Source organism: Tripterygium wilfordii, chromosome 12 (assembly GCF_013401445.1).
Source record: "Tripterygium wilfordii isolate XIE 37 chromosome 12, ASM1340144v1, whole genome shotgun sequence".
Taxonomy (NCBI): domain Eukaryota; kingdom Viridiplantae; phylum Streptophyta; class Magnoliopsida; order Celastrales; family Celastraceae; genus Tripterygium; species Tripterygium wilfordii.
Genome location: NC_052243.1, coordinates 11,154,303 through 11,177,308, shown reverse-complemented (window position 1 = coordinate 11,177,308; position 23,006 = coordinate 11,154,303). Strand labels below are relative to the sequence as shown.

Here is a 23,006-nt window from a genome sequence, read left to right as displayed (position 1 = left end):
AAAGTAAGGAAAGGCAAGTGGTTTATTTGATTAGTTTACTCAGAAAGTAAGGTTTTTTTTTTTTTTTTTTTAAATATCGTTGAGAAATATATTTTATATTGGAAATCAAACTTTAGGCACACATATACTTAATTTAATCGATTACCAACTGAGCCACCTCTCGTTGCTTACTTTTTTATTCCGTAAATTATGCTTATAAACTAATGTGACATTTGGCAACCATTTCTATTCATTTCCTTGGTAGGCACTATATTACAATTATAATATTGAACACCCTTTAATTAAGTTATTTTATTTTATATATAATATTGTGTGTGTAGATATATGTCAATTTTGTAGCTACAGCTTGCAGGAGAGTGTTGACCAGGAGTACTATATATTGGGGAGAGTTACATATTAAGGAAAAAAATGGATTACAGTATTGGGAGTGCTGGTGGGTTTTTGGAGAGTGAGACATTTTAAGAGGATGTTGGTCTTTTATGATTTTTTTTTTTTCTTTCCAGACTTAGCATTAATTGAGGGAATTCATTGATATGGGCAACCATCATCTTTGATCATGGAAGCTCAGCTAATTTCCAAGAACGAGTATTGATAACGTGTATTCTAAGAACACTTGTTAACAATTGACCAAACCAAATCACAGTATGACATGTGTGATGAATACTCTCTCACTTAATTTCTTAAACTTAAAATAGTACATATATCTTATCTAGTGTCATAAGGGCATACATTACCATTTACCCAATTCCCATGTTTGCCAATCAAACAAAAAACAATTTCTAGGAATCCAAACACTGTCAAGTAACATTGGGTAGCTGTAGTAGATTTACAATCTAGTTGGTGGGTTAAGGAAGTGTTTGGTTATGTATAGTAGAAAAATTGGACATTTTAACAAACATAGTTGTAAAACAGAGCCTGAAAAATATTATATTGAATGCTATAATTTGAAGGAACTAGAAACATTTGTATTTATGGCAAGAAAGTTTCGTTTTCTTTCTTTAATGGTTATTGGGTGGATACAACTGGATGGTCCAGAATGAAAATGATACACAGGAATAATTGTTTTCATATATATATATATATAGTGCAAAGAAAATAAAAATAAGAGAAAGAAGTAGCATTCAAGAAATAAAGAAGGAATAACCAATTGGTTCACAAATTAGGGTTGATATGCCTAGTCTTGGCAAGTTGGGTTATGGCATATTAATATATAATTAGGGACCACTTACCCTTGTTTTCATTCATAATATGATGATTGATTCCTAAAGCCTGTTTTTGGATTAATGCAAAGTGATTTTGTAATCCAATTATGGTTCCTGAATGGAGCATTAATTATCTCAATATGCTACTATTTTACTTTTTGAAAAATACTTAATAGTTCCCCAATTTTTTAAGCCCATTTTAACGCTGACCCATCTGAAGCGTTAGATGTTTAGCAGATCATAAATCTGTGTTCATAATCAATGGATATCCCACATGTCACATGAATTGAGAGTTAAAATGTGAAACAATTTTTTAAGATTTGTAGCATTACTCCGGCGATTAGCATTTTTTTAATTTTTGTTTTATATTCATTTGGTTTTGCAAGTTTATTAAACACAAAAATAATTGTGGGGAGGATGATGAAGAGAATAATAGAAGGAAAAAAAAGAAGAAGATGAATTAGAACTAAATCACTCAAGTTGACAGTAAATACTCTGTTAAACCAGTTTAGAGTCCATAGTCTACTAAGAGCCCGCTCTTATGCACTAATAACACTTTGTTCATTTTGGATCAATCTAGACTTGCCTGCACGGCTAGTCTAGCTTTATAGGCCCAGCATCAACCTATACTAGTTTGAGTTCAGGAAAAACGCTTGTTAATTATTAATTAGGAAGTTTGACCTATTAAATTCTGCATTTCACATCTTCACTTTGAGTACTGTAGGATTTAGAGCACTAAACCCTCTCACCATTTACTAGCTCGCCTAACACCAGAAAGCTTGATACTGTAGAGACTTGTGACCCCGCTCACTCTAACCGAGTACTACAATTATTGTCTTTATGTGCATATGTATATGCTTGTGATGATCAATTGAGATAGGTAGATGAGGAATATAAGTGAAGCGTGTGGATGTAGGGACGTAGTAGCTAGCCATATAACAATTGGAGCTCCAAATCTCTATGATAATCAATGATAGATAGAGATAGCTTTGATAATAAATTAATAATTGACACACCTTCAAGAAGACTAGATGAAGAAGAAGAACATTATATATGTTGACAGGACAAGAGCTTTGGTATTCAGGTAACCTAAGATGGGGCACTCCAATTGCTTCTATTCTTTGATTTAAGACTTCAGCCTTCACTCTAGCTACCACAATGACACAAGCTTCAAAACAAAGATAATTATTTTAGAAGCCTATCCATGTATATTAATCACTTAATTTTTTCATACTTAATCGATATTTGATCCTAATCGTATGTGTATACCTAACAATATATGAGTCTCACTAATAGTTATTTTATTGGGGTAAGTTGAGAGAGATAAATTGAACATATTGTAAATCCACACCCTCATACACACCAATAATATTGTCCGCTTTAGGTTGTCCGGTTTCCGTTGATACATCGAATTCGCACGGGTTTGTTTCTCCATTGTCCGCTTTAGGTTGTCCGGTTCCAATATTGTCCACTCCAATATTATCCGCTTTAGGTTGTCTGGTTTCTGTTGATACATCGAATCCGCACGACTTTGTTTCTCCTTAAGCTCAAGCAAGTGGGTTAGACTCAACTCACTCAAGCCTAAGGAAATACCTTGTTAGTGGTTAAGGGTGAGCTTAGGTTTATAAACCACACATGGTTAACATTATCAACCGATGTGGGAATATTGTTAACAGAACTAGTACGGACGAGAAAAATGATTGTGAAGGTAGATGTGTATGCAAGTAATAATACGTACATGAACAATATTGTAGGGCATATTTTAATTTGCTGTGTCGATGATGCATGCACCGAAGAACTTGTTTTGGACATTTTTGGGTTTTCCTGCAAATTTCTACCTACATTAACAACCTTCTCTCTTTCCCTTTCAATCATTTTCTTAATCTACGAGTGTGCACGTGTACAGAACATTTGAAAATTGGGTGGTCGGGAAACAATTATTTAATTTCTAGCAACACCAACAACAGACAGCTATTAAAAGTCTCCTCATGCTGAATATTTTTTAGGACAGGAAATTCTAGGGTTGTTTTGAAGTTTGAAGGGGTGAGGGTTGTGTTTTAAGGTAAGCCATCAAACGGGCCCGTTTGGCATAGCGGTAGGTATAACGGTACCATTAGCGGCTAAATCAATGTCAAACGGTTCAATTAAGCCTACGTTCACGAAATGTACGATTGTTTTCAATATAGGAGTTTCAATAGTACATTCAACTAGGGTTCATACCCCTTTATACCAACTATTTAGGTACTCAAAAATATAATTATACCCTCATACTAAAAATAATCAACTCACACGCTTGCACAATTTCTCATTTCCTTTGAATTTTTAGGTATCAAATAATTTTTCTAATATGAGTCATTATTTAACAATAGATCATAGGTTCAAACTTGACGAGGGGCGAGATTTGCGCATTAATGGGGCACTTATTTTTTTGCAAAAACTTAATTTAAAAGTTGAAAATTTTGCCCCCATCTAATTATTTTTTTGATCCCAGCTCCATAAATATAAGAAATTTTATATTTATACCCATAGTTATTTTCCACATTAGCGTACATATACCCCCAATTGAGATGAATCCTATCTTCGACACTGAAAATCCCCCAATCCCCAAGTAGTTAGCATAAAATTCTTGGTCTTTTTTTACCGTTTGGAGGTTCTTAATAACATATATTTTTTTTTAAAATATGGAATCTTGGGCGGCGGTCCATATCGCTCCACTCCAGGGATGCCCCTAATCATTATAGGAAATAGGAAAAGGTCGATTGTTATGAAAAATTCGTAAGATGAGATATGGTTTGCTCTAACAACTACTCTATCCAATGTATTCTCAACCAAATTAGTACAAAGACCCTATTTTTTTTTCCAATAATTAGAATCCAAAACTTTGTTTTCCTATAAACTTTAAATATATTAATAAAATACAAATTGGGTCCTGTTACTTTTTCTTTATCTTCTGTGTGGTAGTGTCAACCATTTTAGCACATAATTTTTTTTCTTTTTTTCTTTTTTGGGTATCCTAGCGTATCTATTAAGAAGAAAAAAAAACACAGTAAGGGGAATGAAATGATGCCATGAGAAGAAAGGACCCAATTATAATTCCATAGAGTAGTCCATATGCCTTATTATTAATTTATTGGGTCTAAGGACTCTCAAACCCCAATAGCCCATTTGCCCTCTTTGACCAACATCGATGGTGAGAGGGGTGTGTGTAGTGCACATTTGTTTTTGGTTTTGTGCTTTTATTGGTTCAACTTGGGCAAAACCCACTTCACGATTCCTTCCCACTATAGTTGCCTTTTAGCCCCTAAACGAGGGGAGTCTACGAAAAATGTATAAGATTTGTTACCAAGACGAAACCATCAACAAAGCATTTATAGAATATATGTTATTGTATTGTATATATTGTATTAGTGCTACTAGTAGGCTTTTATGATTTGGGTATCTAACGAAAGCCCCTTGGGGTTGGCTTTTTCATGATTTTGTTTTGGAATTTTTGGAACCCAAAATGGGGGCTTTGGAGGGTGGAGGAAGGACTTCTTTTTCTTTTGGCAAAATATAAAATTTCATCCTTGAACTATACACCTAGTTTCACCTTCATCCTTAAGCTTTTTTTGTTCTTAATTTCATCCTTCAACTATTAAAAGGTATCTATTTCGTCCTTCAAGTGAGAGAATAGTCGGAAAAATGCAACATAACATCTATGTGACATATCGGAGTAATCCTAATTGGCAAACTTTGACAACGGGAACGATATTATCCCTAAATTGTTATTGTCTAGTACTTTTAGTGTTTAAACTATACAACAAAATAGTTTGGGGATTTTGAAGAGTTAGGTTTTTTTGGGGATTTTATGAGATAACAAGTGTAAAATTTAAGCCAAGTGGGATGACAGGTGTAAAAATTACGCCAACTGAGGTGCCACATATGATTTTTTGATACCGAAATCATCTGAGGGACGAACGGGGTACCATTGAATAGTTGAGGGACAATTTTAAGAGCAAAAAAAGTTTGAAGGACAAAAATGAAATCAATGGTATAGTTGAGGGACCAAATGTATATTTTTGCCTTTTTCTTTTTCTTGCTCTTTCTTTGTTGAAATTTGCAATCCAAAAACACTAACAATATTGTCTTTTTCGGGCCTGAGCCCGCAAGGTTTTGTTTATCTAGACCGTTTTGTTTAATGATATTTGGGCTCAGAAGATGTGTTGTTGAAGTGAGAGAGACTGAGTTTTATTTATAAGTCGCTCGTCTGAATGATGCCAAACCGACATGAGATTATAGTGTTTTGACATTTCTCTCCCAACATGTGAATTATATGTGGGTTTGCATTTCAACCTTAATGGTGCGTGACGCATGTGTAGGTGCCATCAATTTTGACAAAATTGACAATGTATGTAAGTTTGTTGATCCTGACCAGGACTCCCAAACTCATTGGTCTCTCTCTCGCAAGTATATGCGTCTTAGATTTACTCACTTAGAGACATTTTAAGTGGTCCTAGGATCCATAATGAGAAAAAGAAGTTTTCACAAAAAGCTTTCTTCAACACATACTCAGGTTCCATTACCATTTTAATTTGGAGAATATGAGAGATGAGAAGAAAACGAGCAGAGAGAAGAAGATGGAGGTGAGAGAGAGGTTGGGTCCAATTTACTTTAGACACTATCGAGTATCGACTCTGAGCCTAAGGGACGCACAAATTTGTTCTTTAAAAGACGTCTTAAGTGTTGGGATATTGGGTTCATCTTATAAATCACATTACTTGGTACTCTCAACCCGACATGTGACATATATTTTCAACAATTACTTATAGAACAATATTTTAAAAAGAATCTGTCTTGTTGTCATTTTGTAAAGTCAGGATTGTGACATGTGTCCAGTTGTAAAGGTGGCCAGCTGTTTCCTATCACAATGAGCGAAAGTTGTACTAGGCTAGCAGCTAGCTAGGGTTGATGGTAGTGCATGTCTATGAATTTATGGGCTATTTATGGTTTTCAGTTGAAGGTAGAGTGGGCCCAATTGAATTATGGTTTTAGAATAAGGCCAATACCCATACTTATGGGTCCATTAAGCCGAAATTTGATCCAAAAGTGGGCCACACATTTTTGTAATTTCAAATTAATATCTATATAATAGTACCAAAAGCAACCAAAAATAAAAAATCTTCTTCAGTGGATACAAAAACTGAGTGGGATCTCTGGGTACAAGACTTTCTAGTTGATGGGTAGGTCTCATAGGCACACATTATTTATGCTTTTTTTTTGTGTAATAAGTTGTAAAAGTCGTTCAAGATCCTTTCAACATTACAGGTGTTGCGGCTAAAGGTGGCCCTATTAGCCGCATCTAATCAATGTATTTGTGACCCAATAAACAATGAGCAATGCTACATAGGCGATCTTACATTTTAACACCCAATTCATGTGCCACGTGGAATACCCATCGATTAAACACAGATGTTACGTAGGACAACATCTAATACTTCATATCGATGAGGTTTAAAATGGAGGTAAGAAAATGAGGGACAAAACATATTTCAAGAGAAACTGTAATGAAATGAATAGTTAATGAATTGATGGATTGGTTTGCATGTCAACGAAGAATGAAGTTGCTTGGAAATTCAGGGATGGCCCAAACCCCAATGGTGGGCTATCCCGCCCAGGACCAGGAGGTCTTGGGTTCAAATTTCATTGGGGTAGGTTGGGGTATAGAATTTATTTGGAGTGGGTATAGGTATGAATGTAATTGCCTTCATGTGGCCCTTTGTTTTGAAAAAAAAAAACAGCATGAAGTTTGTCTGCAGAGACCAAATTATTTAGGTCTGTTCTGAATTGTCAATTCTCCAACTCAAATATATTGGTTTAGCTCTATTGCTCACTTAGTAAGTTTAGTCATATCAGCTTTTGCTTGGGCAGGTCCACAGTATTCATGAAAGCAAGGAGAGGAATGCCACTGTCATTTCATCATTCAACTAGAATGCAAATCTACATTCATTGTATCATCACATTGTTCTTGTAAAAGTATGAGTTATGCTCTTTGCGGGAAGGAATGATCAGCAGTGTGTGGTTCGAATTCCCAGTATATAGTTTCCTGCTTTTAGTACTCCTAAAAGGGATCGGTGAACTTCAGAGAGAAGTTCCCGAACCACTCATTATCGAACTCCCACTGAAGAGCCTCTGTTTTGCCATTGAAAGTAAATCAATAGGGTAACTTTCATTTCAGGAAAATTCATCAGAACAATCCTGCTGTACGAGTATACATTTCTCTGAGGCAGGAACGAAAAGCCGAACTCGAGGGTCTATGAGCATATCATGGTGCAAATGTCCCTTGTTCTTGCTTCTGAAATGTTGGTAAAAGGAAAAATCCTGAAGTTGCCATTACGTGTACATGTCAAAGTTAACTGTGCATCACTGACCATAGTCTGCAATCACCATATGGCATGTGTGAGAATTTATCTTGACACAGTACAAATCCGAATGCAGCTGAAATGGCATATTATACTAGGAATAATTCAAAGTACCAGTATATATTGATCTCCAAACATTTTCTATAGAAATCATTTCCCGTTTCTATTAATGTAAGCCTATGAAACAGATTAACAGCATATGCTGGCGTTATAATTAAGAGTGAATTTTATGCCAATCAGTGCAGTTAAGATCCAGAAGATCTGCTGCTCCCATGTAAATTATCTTTTTCTTGCCAAAAACAGCTCTTAAGAAAACACTTTATACATGACAATTTTGTCTATCTGACTACTAGTAAACTTGTTGACTGGAGTTTTCTATTTTATCAGTCATTCAGATCTCATATTACCTACAACACATCAACCTGAAGTTGCCGCAGAAGTTCCACATTTTTATTCCTTCTCTCCACATCTTTCTGTACATATCTAACAGTAAATGTTCGTAAGAATATTGCTGTTTTTTCCCCTTCTATTTCTAGTTGCTAAAACTGAATAAAATTGGTTTCTTCAGTTTTATACAGCATCTGGAAAAGCATGTATACCACTTAGTTTTCCAGCCATAAAAACATTATTACTGTTCTATTATTTGTTGACAACGAACCAAGTAGCACTTTAGTCTTTTGAAAGATTACATTCTTTTCCTTCTGTTTTTTCCTCTCCTCCCGCTTCCTTTGGCATTTTTTGTGGCAAAGAACCGTAAAAAATTGAATTGCTAAAATACAATGCATACCTCGCACGAAGTTGTCATACTGTTACAGCTCCACCTTGCAGAAGGAATGCAATCAATGTAGCGACACCACCTGCAATAGTGGTTGACATTCAGACCTTGCAATACTGCCACAAGAGTTCCAGCTACTCTGCATTGGATATAAAGAAGGTTGTCTTGTAAGATCGCATGTCAAACGTAGAAGTTGCCTATGAAATGGGAAAGTCACAAAAACACTCACACAAGCGTAAAGAGAAGAAGAGAGACACTCCTCATCACAGGCCTATCCAGTTTTTCCTTTAACTTCGTGGAGCTTTTAACACCGTAATCATAAAAGCCACCTTTGTTTAGAGCCACTTCCCTAATCTGAGGGTTGAACAAAAGCACAAATCCTAATAGAACTCCGGATAAAAAACCTCCTATATTTGCAAAATTGTCCACATAGGGCAACAAACCAATGCCAAAATTGATTGCAGAGAGAGCACAAAGTATCGCCAGGGCAACATACTGTAATTAAGAAAATAAAATAGCAAGTTAGTGATACCTATGACAAAGAAAGTGACTAAAGGGTTAGAAAAAGAAAGTGAAGGACCTTAGCAGTGTAAAATTTCCAATTCCGAATAAGGGCAGAAAGTGTAGCTCCAACTAATCCAAAAAGGGCACCAGAAGAACAAACCACTGGACTATTTCGAACAAAAAGTGCAGCAATCAAACTACCGAAGAAAGCAGAGAGTACATAGATTATACCAGTCCTCACTGACCAATGTAAAAAAATAAATTGTTAGTCGTATTTCAAAAGCAATTAAGATATAGCCGCACATCGCATATAAGAGGAAGCTACACTTACATGGGCCAAACTCTTGCTCTAGGTAACTTCCAAGAAAGATGACGCTGCTCAGATTGATGATTATGTGGAATGCCCCGGCATGCAAGCATGGACATGTGAGAAGACGCCAATCTTGGTGACCTGCCAAAAATGACTGTTGAAGAGCCCCCATTTTATCCAGCCTGCAACAATGTAATGAGATGAAGATGAAACCCAAGTACCCAACCCATTACCACTGCCTCTTCTGGGTCCTTAAAGAGATGTGTATATATGGGTTAGAAGTAGAACCGACTCCCAAGCATGTGCAGTTAATCAATCCCATATGTACATATTTAGTCTGAAAGACTTTGACAAAAGTATCTGATTAACTTAAAATTAGCTTTTCATAGCCGGAAAACCAGAAAGACAAAAAAACCACAAATTTCTTTATCTTCTTTTCTCAGCTTACAAACAGAAGAAAAGTTGACCCTAAAGCAGAAAAAATGATGCCAATGTTTTTCCAATAAAAGTGAAAGACATGCACTACACCCTAAACAAAACCACAGATAGATTATCCAGAGAGCACGAATCAAAGAATATATTGCCTTAAAAATTGGCACTCATTTTTTACCAGAATTCCATAGGCCATTGACCTCAAGTTCTCGTGAGAAACAAAAATCAAGAACGCAAGAATCAAACAACATACAGAATGAGAATCAACATTTTCTCTTCAAGCAATTTCGCTAGAATTGCACAGGCCATCACCACCATATTCTTGCAAGATTCACGAAATCAAAAACACCCAAGCACAGAATAATGAAAAACTCCTTTTTCTCTTTAAACGAAATAAACAAAACCCTTTGAGGAAAATTCAACGGAGTGCAATAATAGAGACAAACAACAGAATGAGCAAGAATTTAGATTCTTCCAGTGAAACTCAAGAAAACCCCTGAAAATGAACAATTAGAGAAAGAGAACTCACGCAGAAGCGGAGGGGCCAAGAAAGGGGTTCTCAGTGAGGGGCTGGAAGGAGAACCTGCCGAGCGATTCGAGGGCACAATCTCCATGGGAATTTCTCCAGCAGTCGTTGACGATCATGGTAGCCAAGAAGGCGCCAATGTGGAGGATTACGAAGACGGAAATGGCCCAGGTGTCGCTTCTCCTTCGCCTGGATCGCGACTTGAAGAAGGGAGTCTTCTGGTCGTCTGCATTGTCAGGGAAATCGAGAGGGAATGGCGGCGGTGGAGGTGATTTGATTTCGATCTCTGCGTGAAGCTTCGGTGGTTTCTCCATGCCTCTTCTTCTTGAGTTCTACGACTGCGAGCGAGAGTGTGGATTGCTAACAGACACTATCGTCAGAGAGACCAACTAAATGACTAATTTCAGTTTGGCGGGAAACATGGTGACTAGGATCTTATACCAAATGACCGGAGTTACTTATCGCCGGATCCGTGGCGCAATGGTAGCGCGTCTGACTCCAGATCAGAAGGTTGCGTGTTCGATTCATGTCGGGTTCAATTTCTCAAATTTATCCTCATTTTCCTATAGGGGACCTAATTTTTTAGGCCCAGTACAGGAGATGGGCTGGGCCCAGAGATAGGGGACCTAATTTTTTAGGCCCAGTACAAGGAGATGGGCTGGGGCCCAGATATGTGTTCGATTCTCGTTGGGTTCAAATTCTCAAACTTATGGGCTGGGGCCCAGATATGTGTTCGATTCTCGTTAGGTTCAAATTCTCAGACTTAGCCGGATCTTTTGGGTAGTTTTAGTTACACTTCGGCGGTTTGGATTTTTATAAAGGATTATCCGGATTTTTTTCCCCTGTTGTCCCTATAGGGGACCTATTTTTTAGGCCCAATACTCGGAAATGGGCTGGGCCCAGAGATAGGGGACCTAATTTTTTAGGCCCAGTACAAGGAGATGGGCTGGGGCCCAGATATGTGTTCGATTCTCATTGGATTCAAATTCCCAAACTTAGCCGGATCTTTTGGGTAGTTTTAGTCACACTTTGGCGGTTTGAATTTTTATAAAGGATGATCAACTTAGATTGGGATGTCTTTAAAAAAAATCAGGGTGTGACTAAGGTTACTCAGATTTTTTTTCCCTGGACCCAATTTTTTTATGCCCGGTAAACGGAGATGGGCTGGGCCCAGATATGCTAATCTCCTCTCCGTCGTTCTATACTGTGTCCACTCACCGAGTTCGCCACCCTTTTCTTTTCTGGACTCTCTTATCTTCCCCTCTGGTAAGCTCCCTCCTAGGTGAATTGATTTCTGGTAAATTCCAATGTCTGATTGCCAAATTAGGGTTTTTTCGCCCCTTTCTGGACCAACGCCCGAATTTTGATACTGTGATTTAGTATTTCGTTTTCAATTTAACATTATTGCAGACGCTGAAAATGGATTCGACAAATGAGACACTAACTCTACAGAAGAAGCTTGATGCGGAAATCGACTCATTCTTCGACTCCGCTCCTCCTCTAAAGGATTCCGCCAATGTTTGGAAAAGATTGACGGAATTCGTTCTACTTAATTCATCTCCGCCAGGCATGCTTACGATCCTTGTTCTTTTTTTTTTTTTGCATAGTAGTATGTATAGCTTGTGTTTTAAATACTAATTCTGTGTGAATAGGAGAGGATAGAGGTAGGCGGATCGTGTGTGTAACATCAGGCGGCACGACTGTTCCTTTGGAGCAGCGTTGTGTTCGGTATATTGATAACTTTAGTTCAGGCCACAGAGGAGCTGCATCCACCGAGTATGTAAACTCAAGACTTTATTGGACGTGAACGATTTGATAGTACTTTATCTGATCTATATATTTGAGAAATAATGTAGTTACTGATATTATTGCAGTTGCTTTGTTAAGGCTGGATATGCAGTCATCTTTTTATATCGGAGGTGAATTTCCCAAATTTTCCTTTTATGTTGTTTAGTTTTCTGTTTCTTTCTGTTGTTTATTGTAACGTTGTGTTGGGCATTTTATGCAGTGGAACCTGCCAGCCATATTGCAGTTCTCTGCCGGATGATGCACTTCTTGAATGTTTTGAAATCTCTAATGAGTCAAAAATTCAAGGTTGGTAGTTTCTATCTCACAGATAAATACGTCATCAGCAAATAAGAATTGTCTGGTTATTGTTTTTCAGATATGCTTGTTCTGGTGCATGAATGAAATACTTCATATCTGTGTCTCAGTACCCCTTGACTCTTATTGGCTTTGCTAAATTTGTATCTTTTTTATTCATTTCATATATTATATGGGTGGTTCCTATTCATCAATTTTGGCTGCTTTGATGTAGAAACTTTGTTTTAGAACTAACCGAGATGGAGTATATTAATATTTGCCTTTTGGGGAAGGGGTCAGTCAATGGGCTCTTTTTTCAACCCGGCAGCTTAATTACCACATTAATTGCTTAATCTCGCGAATCAAGTTGTAATTACCGTTGATGGTTTCACTCAATTTTGTCTATTTCAGTCTCCCAACCTTATTCTGAAGCAGTGAAGAGAGCCATTAGTGATCATCAAGCTGTATGGATTGTTGATGTCTTATTAATTATATTGCTCGAATCTTACCTCTTGTTATATGACACTGAAACAAGATTTTTGCTTAGCATAACACTGGGCCATTTATTTCATCTTAATGCAGGCAGTAGCAGGTGGTCTCTTGTTAAAACTTCCATTCACAACAATATTTGAGTACCTTCAGGTTAGCTTCAGTTAACTTCTAATTTTGTTCCTAAAGTACATAGTGCGTGACAACTTCTGGCCTGTCATATCTTTCTGCCAGATTTTTGCATCCACGTAAGGTCACATTTTTTTTTTCTTAGAGATTAGCTGGTCTGTGCATTCGTATTCTTTGCTCATATCATATGGTTTCCAATTTAGCTAGTCTAGTTTGGGCAGTGCAGAGTCACCAAGTAAGATTAGTTGCTATCTGAAGAACCATTAATTTTAGATGTCAGCAACTCGTGGATGGTCGGGTTCTGGTTTACAAGCGAATTAGTCCAACAGCATGATACCAACTTTAAACCCGTCGAACAGTTCAAAAAAATTCTCTCTCTAATTTACTCAATTGATGATGACTAAACTGCGTCCTTTCTGGTCAAACTGCTCCTTGAATTATATTTTTAAAGCAGCATGGAGTTTTTTGAGTTGATAAAGTTGCTTTATCAATTATGGTGGTTTTGTATGCCCATTTCATAAAAATAAGTTTTACATTCTTTTCTAATATTGCATATTGCACCAGTATGTTGAAGACTTGTTTTATTGTCTCGTTCGGCCATTAAGTACTAGGCATGGATTTAAATTTTGATTGAGGCTGACAAACCTATGGCTAGCGGTAAAGTTTTAGATATGTAGGTTCTATGAAAAAGCTTCTCTCCCATTACTGAGTATCTGGTTTGGTATCTTGGACAGTTGTTAAAGATGATTTCACAATCATTGAAAGATCTTGGGCCTTATGCCGTGTTTTATCTTGCTGCTGCAGTTTCTGACTTCTATGTTCCATGGAACAGTATGGTAAGAAATCCATATATTACAAGACTTCTCATTTTGGTTCGTTTGTATCTCTTCTTCTTTTTTGCGCAGTTCAAGTAGCAATTTAGAGGAATAAAACAGTATCTTGTGAGCCAAAGGAGATTCCCATTTGAAATGTTCTTGAAAGTTTTATCGATTGTTTCCAATAGTTCTGCAGTGCTCTCCCTCCCATACGGTCATACCTTTGTCATTTTTAGTTTCTTGATTGTATTTTCAGCAAACACAAGTGGAAGCTGGTTCAATGTTGCTGAGATGGTAAATAGGTTCAGATTTTTCTCCAATGGCTTTATTTTTGGAAAAAAAAAAGAGTTCATGCATTGTATAAGATTTATCCTCGTGTTCAAATGGGGTCATCACCGATAATAGATTCTGGAGAGGTTTCCTATATTAAGAAACGTAAATTTGAAAACAGGTAACTACCGATATGATCTTATGTCTTACCACTCAGTATTTTTTGGAACTTTTTTTAGCGTAAGTGAATCAATTTTGGCTTATCAAGGCCTGAAATTAAGTCGTTGGGAAGTTTTTCCTCTACTCCAAAGATAATTGAGAGTTGGGGGGGGGGGGTACCTTAAGGTTTATGATACTTAAAAGCCATCTGTAAGTTTACCTTGTGCCATGTCAAATCCCTTATTGGTTCGTTAAACACCAAATTAATTGTGTAGGCTGTGCACAAGATCCAGTCAGCATCTGGCCCTCTGGATTTGCAACTCAATCAAGTTCCAAAGATGCTCTATGTGCTGAGGACAGAATGGGCTCCATTGGCCTTCTGCATATCTTTCAAGGTTAGATTCTGTGCTACTTCTAGTTCTGCTTTGGAGATGACAAGTTTGACCAACCCCTAACAACAGTTCTGTGGTCAAGGGCTTCTCTAATAGTACTTGCCATCATAAACTTTATGAGTAGCTCAAGAAAATACATATTTTAGTATAGATTGCCAGCTCAATTTCAATTGTTTGAGTTTTACTTTGGGTGTTGTATGTCAGTACTCTGCTACAAACTGACATGAACTTTGGCTGAGACCCATACTGTTGCTTCAGGGTTAGGATTAAGGGTCATTGAAAGGCTGGGAGCCACATAGAATTGTAGAGTTGTATTTCAACGAGGGTGGGGGTACTAAAAGACAGCCTGCCCAGTTTCCAGCTTACTCATAAGTAGTAGTTTATTTTTGCTCCTCCTCCCATGGATGTTATATATAAGCTGTTGAAACATCCGATTGGTCTACCCACATTTAATCCTTCCCTTATAGCAACATTATTGTATTTTGGTACTACCTATACTCGTTTTTAAATTTCACAATTATTTCTAGTTTGACTATGATTTTTCTTTCCCTGCTTGACTCAACAGCTTGAGACGGATTCAAAGATTCTTTTAGAGAAGGCTGATATGGCTCTCAAAAAGTATAAAATGCATGCCGTGGTAGCTAATGAGCTTTTGACTCGCAAAGAGGAGGTTACAGTTGTCATGACTGATGAAAAGATTACGGTTCATCGAGACAAACATCAGCCAGGTGCTGATGTAGAAACTCCCTTGATAGAACTCCTTATAGACAGACACTCGGCTTACATCTTACATCAAGAATTCTGATGGATGATACTTTCAGCCAGACACTTGCGGATAACAGGTGATATACAAGAAAAAAACAAGATACAAACTTCAATAAAGACTTGAATATTCTGAGGTTCTCCATTAAGAAATTAATGGAGAAGACCGTCATCTATATACAGGTTTTTTTCCCCCCTTTCTGTAATACACAATATCATTTGAATTCATATAATCGTGGAGGGGTGGAGAAATGGTGTAGTAAAAATTATGGAAAAACTATGATTTCATGGGCTATTTTGCATCTTCATCAGTGTCTAGTTCAAGGCCTTCTGCAGCTAAGAGCTGACTAATAACTTTTCTCTTTTCTTCCTCTGCTTTCTTCCTCATCAAGTCCCTTTTCTTCAGGACAAGGGTGTGACGTTTGAGAGTGTTGTTGATATACTCTGCAGAAGCCTTTTTTTCTTTTGCCAGAATTCTTCTCTCTTCTTCAGGACCAATCTGATGTTCCAGTGAAACACAAAAATGTTAAAAGACACACATATCATGACAAGCATCTATAACCAAGAGCCTGGATGCATGATGCGTTCCCGCCAAAAACCATAGTTTAAAAGAAAATTCCTGCAACTCTAATCACTAACAGTGCCAACAACATTTGGTATTATGACGAGATATCAACAGAAAATAGTTCCATAGAGGTCGACCTTGAAGCAAGCATTAGTCGTTTTTGTCATTGCAAGAGCAAAGAATTTCCAGGAAGTCATCTTTTACTTGATTTAGTTTTCATCAACTAAAATTAATTTTTAGCTTCTTCGAGCACTTACCCATTGATCTAAATAACAATGTGACAAAAACTTGGTATATATTTTAACGAATAAAACCGATAACTAGGAGGTAGCAATGTCCAAAAGATAATTAAGAGACCTGAGTGCCTAAACCACAAAGAAAGTATCTCAAACTCCGAAATACCTTGGAATGAGAGAGACAGCGAGCACGTAGTTTCATCTCACGCTGTTGCTGCTCTGCCCAAGCTACAATGGCCATATCACCCCGCTGATCAAAAGCCTTTCGCTTTTTCATTAGCCACTCCATCCATGCTTGGGATGCCTGGTAGAACAATAGAAGCATGAAAATGATAAGCTAACTAAGGTGATGGATTGAGAATAAATTATCTGAATACAAAGAAGACATTTTATATAAAGAAAAAAAGGTTTTATATAAAGCTCTTGCCCTCCCTCCTTCCCTCCCTCCCCCCCTCTCTCTCTCTCTCACAGTCATCACACGCACACACGCACGATTCATAAAAAGTTCATACTAGACCAACATGAAAACTACAAGCTCATGGTTAAATATTTTATTCTTACATAGTTCCTTGGAAGCTCAGGAACTATGTTTGAGTGCAACAATTTCTGATCAATATTCTTCTTGGCGCCATATAAACTAGGCTCAATGTCTACTATAGGCAACTCACAACTAGTAGAGAAAAGTGCTAAGGACAAAATTAGATATCCTTAAGCAACAACTATAAGCCCATAGAGAATGCTATGGCAAAAATTGTATCTTTGTTGTAAACCTCCATAAAAAAAATTAAAGCAAAAGAAAACAATGAGAATAAACTGATGTGATACCTTCATTGGATTGACTCGGTTATCGATATCATATTGCCTTCGCTTGTCCTGATCTAAGAGCAACTCGTATGCAGCTTGAATCTTGATGAATCTAGCCTCAGCTGTTTCACCTTCCTCGAGGCTCCCTCTGCCATCATAAACTTAGCACACACAAAAGAAACAGATGAGTTCAGGTGCCTGCCTTAAATAGATGCAAACTTTCTCCGCATGTCAGCCTGCATTTCTTTCTTAACTGTTACATAAACTCCAAATACCATTAACAAGGAAAACTTTAATAACTTAAGCATACTTGAAAAAAGAACAGACCATCGGGATGATAGAATTTCGCCAAGCGCCGATAAGCAACCTTTATTTCCTCTTCATCAGAATCCCTTTCTGATGTGGACTCGAAGACGATGGAGCTGGATTTGAAATTTCATCACAAATGGGACAAATGTTATTTGTAGAGGTGTTGCATGTTGGGCTGGCCCAGTTGTGCTTCTGTGGGCTTTTAGTTTTTGTTTGTTCTAGGCCCAGTTGGTTGTTGTTTTGTTGCCCTAGAGTTTGTTCTTGTGGGGGAGGTATGAACGAAATTGTTTCCTTCCTAAATCAGGTGTTCTTGCAGCGCCGACTTTAGACGTCTATAATCCTGGGAATTCATTGACTAAACAGGTTATAGAAAACTATTTCTCTGGCATTCTCCGGAATCAACAGAGTGTTAGTTTGTTTGTGTTTGTGAAGACTTCCGCGGCATCAGTTTGGTATCGAAGCCTTATGGCACCTCGACGGCAAAACCAACAACGTGTAGAGACTGTTTACGATCGTGACAACTTTATGAGGGTTGATCAACGAATTGAACGCATCGAACAGATGGTTGGGCAATTAACAGAGGGCATGGGTGTTCTCATGCGAGAACAAGGTAGGGTCGACCCAAATCAGCGTATGGGACCACCGTTGGATGGGTCAGATGGGGAGTCCACTGATGAGAATGAAGCTTCTTTTGAAGACGATGTGCACCAACAACGGCGAGCACCTGCGGATGATAGGAGACAATGGGAATCGGGGATGCGCACGGAGATTCCAGAGTTTCATGGAAGTCTCTTACCCGAAGAACTGCTTGATTGGTTGGCTGTAGTTGATGAAATCCTTGACTTTAAGGGAGTACCTGAGAACAAACGAGTGCCTTTAGTGGCAACAAGGTTTCGGAACAGAGCAACCGCGTGGTGGCAACAACTGAAGTTAACTAGAAATCGGTCGGGTAAACCTAAAATCTGCACTTGGGAGAAGATGAAGAAACATCTCAGAGCGGCCTTTTTGCCGTACAATTTTCAGAGGATAATGTATCAACGACTACAAGGCCTAAGGCAGGGAGTCAAATCAGTAGATGATTACACTACTGAGTTTTACCAACTGCTAGCTCGCAATGACATACAAGAAACGGAGGACCAGTTAACATCAAGGTATATTGGAGGCCTGAGGGTACAACTCCAAGATACTGTCAATATGTTTGATCCTATATCTGTTTCAGCCGCTCATCAGAGGGCGTTACAGATTGAGAAGAATTCGCGTCGCACAGCCGCATTTGGTCAGTCATTCAGTATGGGAACCACCAGTGATGGGAAACAGAGTAGTGTCAGTGTTGGTGGACGGACTACTGCTAATGTGGGGCAACCCAGCAAACCCTCCAGTAGTACCCTGAAGTGTTATGGGTGTGGTGAAGTTGGGCACCGACAATCTGAATGTAAAAAGACTGCAGGTAAAAGGGCTCTCTTTGCAGATGCTGAAGAATGTGAAGAGGAGGGAAATGCAATTGCGGGAGAACCAGCGTATGACACTGATGTGGTCAATGAGGAGATTGTAGCGGGTGATGAGGGAGCTACGTTAGTAATCAGACGAACCTGTTTAACTCCTAGGGTTGGTGATGATGATGAGTGGCTACGGTGTAACATATTCCAGTCCACCTGTACCATTGGTGGAAAAGTTTGTCGCTTTGTGGTTGATGCAGGTAGCTGCGAGAATATTGTGTCTGTGGAGGTAGTACAAAAGCTGGGTATAAAAACTGAACAACACCCTAAACCGTATAAGTTAGCTTGGTTTAAGAAAGGGGGAGAGGTGGCTGTGTCACAGAGGGCTTTAGTGTCCTTTTCTATTGGTCTCAAGTATAAGGATGCAATTTGGTGTGATGTGGTCACTATGGATGTTTGTCATTTATTGTTAGGAAGACCATGGCAATATGATCGCAATGTAATACATGATGGGCGGGCTAACACCTACAGTTTCATGTTTGATGGTGTTCGCATTGTGCTGCTGCCCAGTAGAGAGACGGGTCATCCCAAGCCAGTAGGGGCACATCCTACTCTTTTATCATTGGCACGTTTTGAAGAGGAATTGCTTTCGGCTGAGACAGTTTATGTTTTAATAGGAAAAGAGGTAGGGATTCCCGTAACAGTACCTGTTTTAGCCACGTCCATAGTGGCTGACTTTAATGATGTTTTCCCAGCAGACTTGCCTGAAGGTTTGCCACCTCTGCGTGACATTCAACACCAAATCGATTTGGAGCCAGGTGCGGTGTTGCCTAACCGACCACACTATAGAATGAGTCCCCGTGAACATGAGGAATTACGAACTCAGGTGGAGTCATTATTGGCCAAGGGTCATGTGCGTGAAAGTTTGAGCCCTTGTGCGGTGCCCGCCCTTCTTACTCCTAAAAAGGACGGCTCATGGCGTATGTGTGTGGATAGCCGCGCCATCAACAAGATCACGGTGCGATATAGGTTTCCTATCCCTCGTTTAGATGATTTGCTAGATCAACTTAGCGGGGCCACTATATTCTCTAAGCTTGACCTCAAGAGTGGGTATCATCAAATTCGGATACGTCCAGGTGATGAGTGGAAAACGGCGTTTAAGACGCGCGAGGGGTTGTACGAATGGCTTGTGATGCCTTTCGGGTTGTCCAATGCACCTAGTACATTCATGAGAGTAATGAATCAAGCTTTGCGACCGTTTATCGGGCAGTTTGTTGTAGTGTATTTTGACGACATTCTCATCTATAGCACTACGCCAGAATTGCACAGCCAGCATTTGTGTGAGGTTTTACATGTTCTTCGTAGGGAGAAGTTCTACGCAGCCCTTCAAAAGTGTGTGTTTATGGCTTCTAAGGTGTTGTTTCTTGGTTATGTCATTTCTGGTGAGGGGTTATAGGTGGATGGTTCGAAAATTGAGGCCATAAAACAGTGGCCATGTCCCCAAACACTCACGGCAGTCCGGAGTTTCCATGGACTTGCTTCATTTTACCGACGTTTCATTCCCCATTTTAGCAGCATTATGTCACCTATTACTGATTGTATGAAAGGTGGTAAGTTCTTGTGGACAGGTGAAGCAGAGAAAGCATTCCACACCATTAAAGCGCGGCTCACAACAGCTCCTATTTTAATTCTGCCAGATTTTCAGCGGCCTTTCGAACTGCACAGCGATGCTTCCAAAAAGGGCATTGGAGCGGTCTTAAGCCAAAACAGTAGGCCCGTGGCATTTTTTAGTGAGAAACTTTCAGGGTCCAAGCTTAACTACAGTACCTACGATGTTGAGTTTTACGTGGTGGTTCAAGCTGTTAAGCATTGGCGTCATTACCTCTTCCACAAAGAATTTATATTGTACACAGACCATGAAGCTCTTAAACATCTTCAACGCCAGGATAAGGTGTCCCCCCGCCACGCGAGATGGGTTGCTTATTTGCAGCGTTTTACTTTTGTCGTAAAGCATCAAGCTGGGGTCACTAATAGAGTCGCTGATGCTCTAAGTCGACGGAGTGGTTTGTTGACATCGATGCGAGTTGGGGTTCCTTGTCTTGACTCTCTTCGTGAATTACTTGCTTCTGATCCCTACTTTGCTGGCATTATGAGTAAGGTTCAGCTTGGGGACAAGTCTGAATTTTTGGTGCATGATGGCTTCTTATTTAAAGGCACTCAGCTTTGTATTCCCGATTGTAGCTTGCGCCTTCAAATAATCCAGGAACTCCATGGAGAAGGTCATGTGGGCCGAGACAGAACTTTACAGCTGGTGCAATCTTCTTATTATTGGCCAACTCTCCGAAAGGAAGTAGAGCGTTATGTCCAGCGCTGTAGGGTCTGCCAACTCTCTAAAGGGACCACCACCAATGCCGGTCTTTACCTGCCTTTGCCGGTTCCCTCTCAGCCTTGGGTGGATATCAGTATGGACTTTGTCCTTGGGCTTCCACGTACTCAACGGGGTAATGATTCTATATTTGTTGTTGTTGATCGATTTTCCAAAATGGTCCATTTTATTCCCTGCAAGCGCACTGCTGATGCTGTGAATGTGGCTCAGTTATATTTTCGGGAAGTCTATCGCCTTCACGGCCTCCCTACATCCATTGTGTCTGACAGAGACACTCGGTTCCTCAGTCACTTTTGGCGTAGCCTATGGAAATTGATGAATACCAAGCTGAATTTCAGCACCGCCTATCATCCCCAAACGGATGGGCAAACGGAAGTTGTTAATCGCTCCTTGGGAAATTTACTGCGGTGTTTGGTAGGCGATCACGTTAAGAGTTGGGATCTCAAGTTGTGTCAAGCTGAATTCGCCCATAACCATGCCATCAATCGGAGTTCGGGGTTCAGCCCTTTTCATGTGGTGTATTCTGTTATACCTCGGGGTCCCCTTGATCTCATGTCTCTTCCCACCAACACCAAGTTACATGGCAAAGCCGTCGACTTTGTGACCAGTTTATCAGAGACACACAAGTCGGTGTATGACAATCTTTCCCGTTCCTATTCTAAATACAAACAAGCTGCTGACCGGCGGAGGCGGTATGTTGAGTTTGATGTTGGTGACTTTGTTTGGGCTATCCTCACCAAGGATCGTTTCCCTGCTGGTGAATATAACAAGTTATTTGCAAAGAAAGTCGGTCCTGTGGAGATACTTGAGAAGATCAACCCCAACGCCTACCGTCTTAAACTCCCAAGCCATATTCGTACGACGGACGTCTTCAATGTGCGCCACTTAATTCCTTTCTATGGGGACTCATCTGATGACGATACTACTGCGAATTCGAGGACGAATCTTTCCTGCCCTGGGGAGAATGATGTGGACTCGAAGACGATGGAGCTGGATTTGAAATTTCATCACAAATGGGACAAATGTTATTTGTAGAGGTGTTGCATGTTGGGCTGGCCCAGTTGTGCTTCTGTGGGCTTTTAGTTTTTGTTTGTTCTAGGCCCAGTTGGTTGTTGTTTTGTTGCCCTAGAGTTTGTTCTTGTGGGGGAGGTATGAACGAAATTGTTTCCTTCCTAAATCAGGTGTTCTTGCAGCGCCGACTTTAGACGTCTATAATCCTGGGAATTCATTGACTAAACAGGTTATAGAAAACTATTTCTCTGGCATTCTCCGGAATCAACAGAGTGTTAGTTTGTTTGTGTTTGTGAAGACTTCCGCGGCATCACTTTCTAACTCTGCATTTGGCAATGCAATAATATTAGAAACCTGTAATAAATCATAACATAAACTTAAAGAAAAATAAAAGTGGAAAAGAAAGGACCAATGGAGACCTAGGGTTTCGTAGGGAGATTTCTGGTCGCTCCAATTGGATGCCCTAACAGCAGTTCTCCACTGATTGACGCGAAACCAAGGACGATTCCCTTTCGATTCAAGCCAAGGAGTAAACAGCGACGGCCTGTGATTGGGGTTCTTGAATGGAACCCTAATGAAAGACCGGGCTTCATTTCTGTAACAAACGACGGTAGAGAAGACGGTGTGCGGCCTACAGATTGCTCTCAAATTATCCATTCTCTGTATAATTCTCTTCTGAAAATACCGTAATTTCGAGCTCCGATTGAAGGAGATGGGAGCGCGAGAAAGGAAAATCAAGCTTTGGATCTAGAAAAAGTTGGTCATCGTCATGTGTGTTTGATTGGATAATCAAAAGACGTGAAGCAAGGGACGAAGATGCAGGCTTTGATTTGATGATTGAAAATGAATCTCCCTGAATCTCCATTTATTTATGCCCGTTAGAATATCTTTTCCTGTCGTATTCGATTTCTTTTCCCGTTCATTATTTCAGTTTCTTTTCCCGGGAAATTTTGGGCCCGGTTAGGATTCTGGAGTAATCTGGACTAGGCTACCGGCTACGTCTGTTTGCCTGTT

At 39.3% G+C, this 23,006-nt stretch overlaps 3 protein-coding genes and 1 non-coding gene across 4 annotated transcripts; 2 read left to right on the top strand and 2 right to left on the bottom strand.

Moving 5' to 3' along the window:
- Positions 1 to 6,998: 6,998 nt before the first annotated feature.
- LOC120011490 (RHOMBOID-like protein 8) lies at positions 6,999 to 10,491 on the bottom strand. The gene is made up of 6 exons (XM_038862615.1): positions 10,151 to 10,491; positions 9,211 to 9,371; positions 8,956 to 9,119; positions 8,605 to 8,870; positions 8,388 to 8,514; positions 6,999 to 7,615 (listed from the first exon to the last, which is right to left on the bottom strand). The coding sequence occupies exons 1-6, from the start codon at positions 10,459 to 10,461 to the stop codon at positions 7,493 to 7,495; spliced, it is 1,152 nt and encodes a 383-aa protein (XP_038718543.1). The 5' UTR covers positions 10,462 to 10,491; the 3' UTR covers positions 6,999 to 7,492.
- Positions 10,492 to 10,613: 122 nt separating this feature from the next.
- Positions 10,614 to 10,685, top strand: TRNAW-CCA. Its single transcript has one exon. It is a non-coding gene; the product is annotated as a tRNA-Trp (tRNA).
- Positions 10,686 to 11,360: 675 nt separating this feature from the next.
- Positions 11,361 to 15,547, top strand: LOC120010048 (phosphopantothenate--cysteine ligase 2-like). The gene is made up of 10 exons (XM_038860731.1): positions 11,361 to 11,413; positions 11,558 to 11,714; positions 11,800 to 11,923; positions 12,022 to 12,066; positions 12,156 to 12,241; positions 12,641 to 12,693; positions 12,812 to 12,871; positions 13,582 to 13,683; positions 14,367 to 14,486; positions 15,049 to 15,547. Exons 2-10 carry the CDS (start codon positions 11,567 to 11,569, stop codon positions 15,286 to 15,288), a joined length of 978 nt encoding a protein of 325 aa, XP_038716659.1. The 5' UTR covers positions 11,361 to 11,413; positions 11,558 to 11,566; the 3' UTR covers positions 15,289 to 15,547.
- LOC120010049 lies at positions 15,512 to 22,890 on the bottom strand. Its single transcript, XM_038860732.1, has 6 exons — positions 22,412 to 22,890; positions 22,307 to 22,315; positions 17,178 to 17,243; positions 16,872 to 17,011; positions 16,213 to 16,350; positions 15,512 to 15,744 (listed from the first exon to the last, which is right to left on the bottom strand). Exons 1-6 carry the CDS (start codon positions 22,647 to 22,649, stop codon positions 15,538 to 15,540), a joined length of 798 nt encoding a protein of 265 aa, XP_038716660.1. The 5' UTR covers positions 22,650 to 22,890; the 3' UTR covers positions 15,512 to 15,537.
- Positions 22,891 to 23,006: the final 116 nt, after the last annotated feature.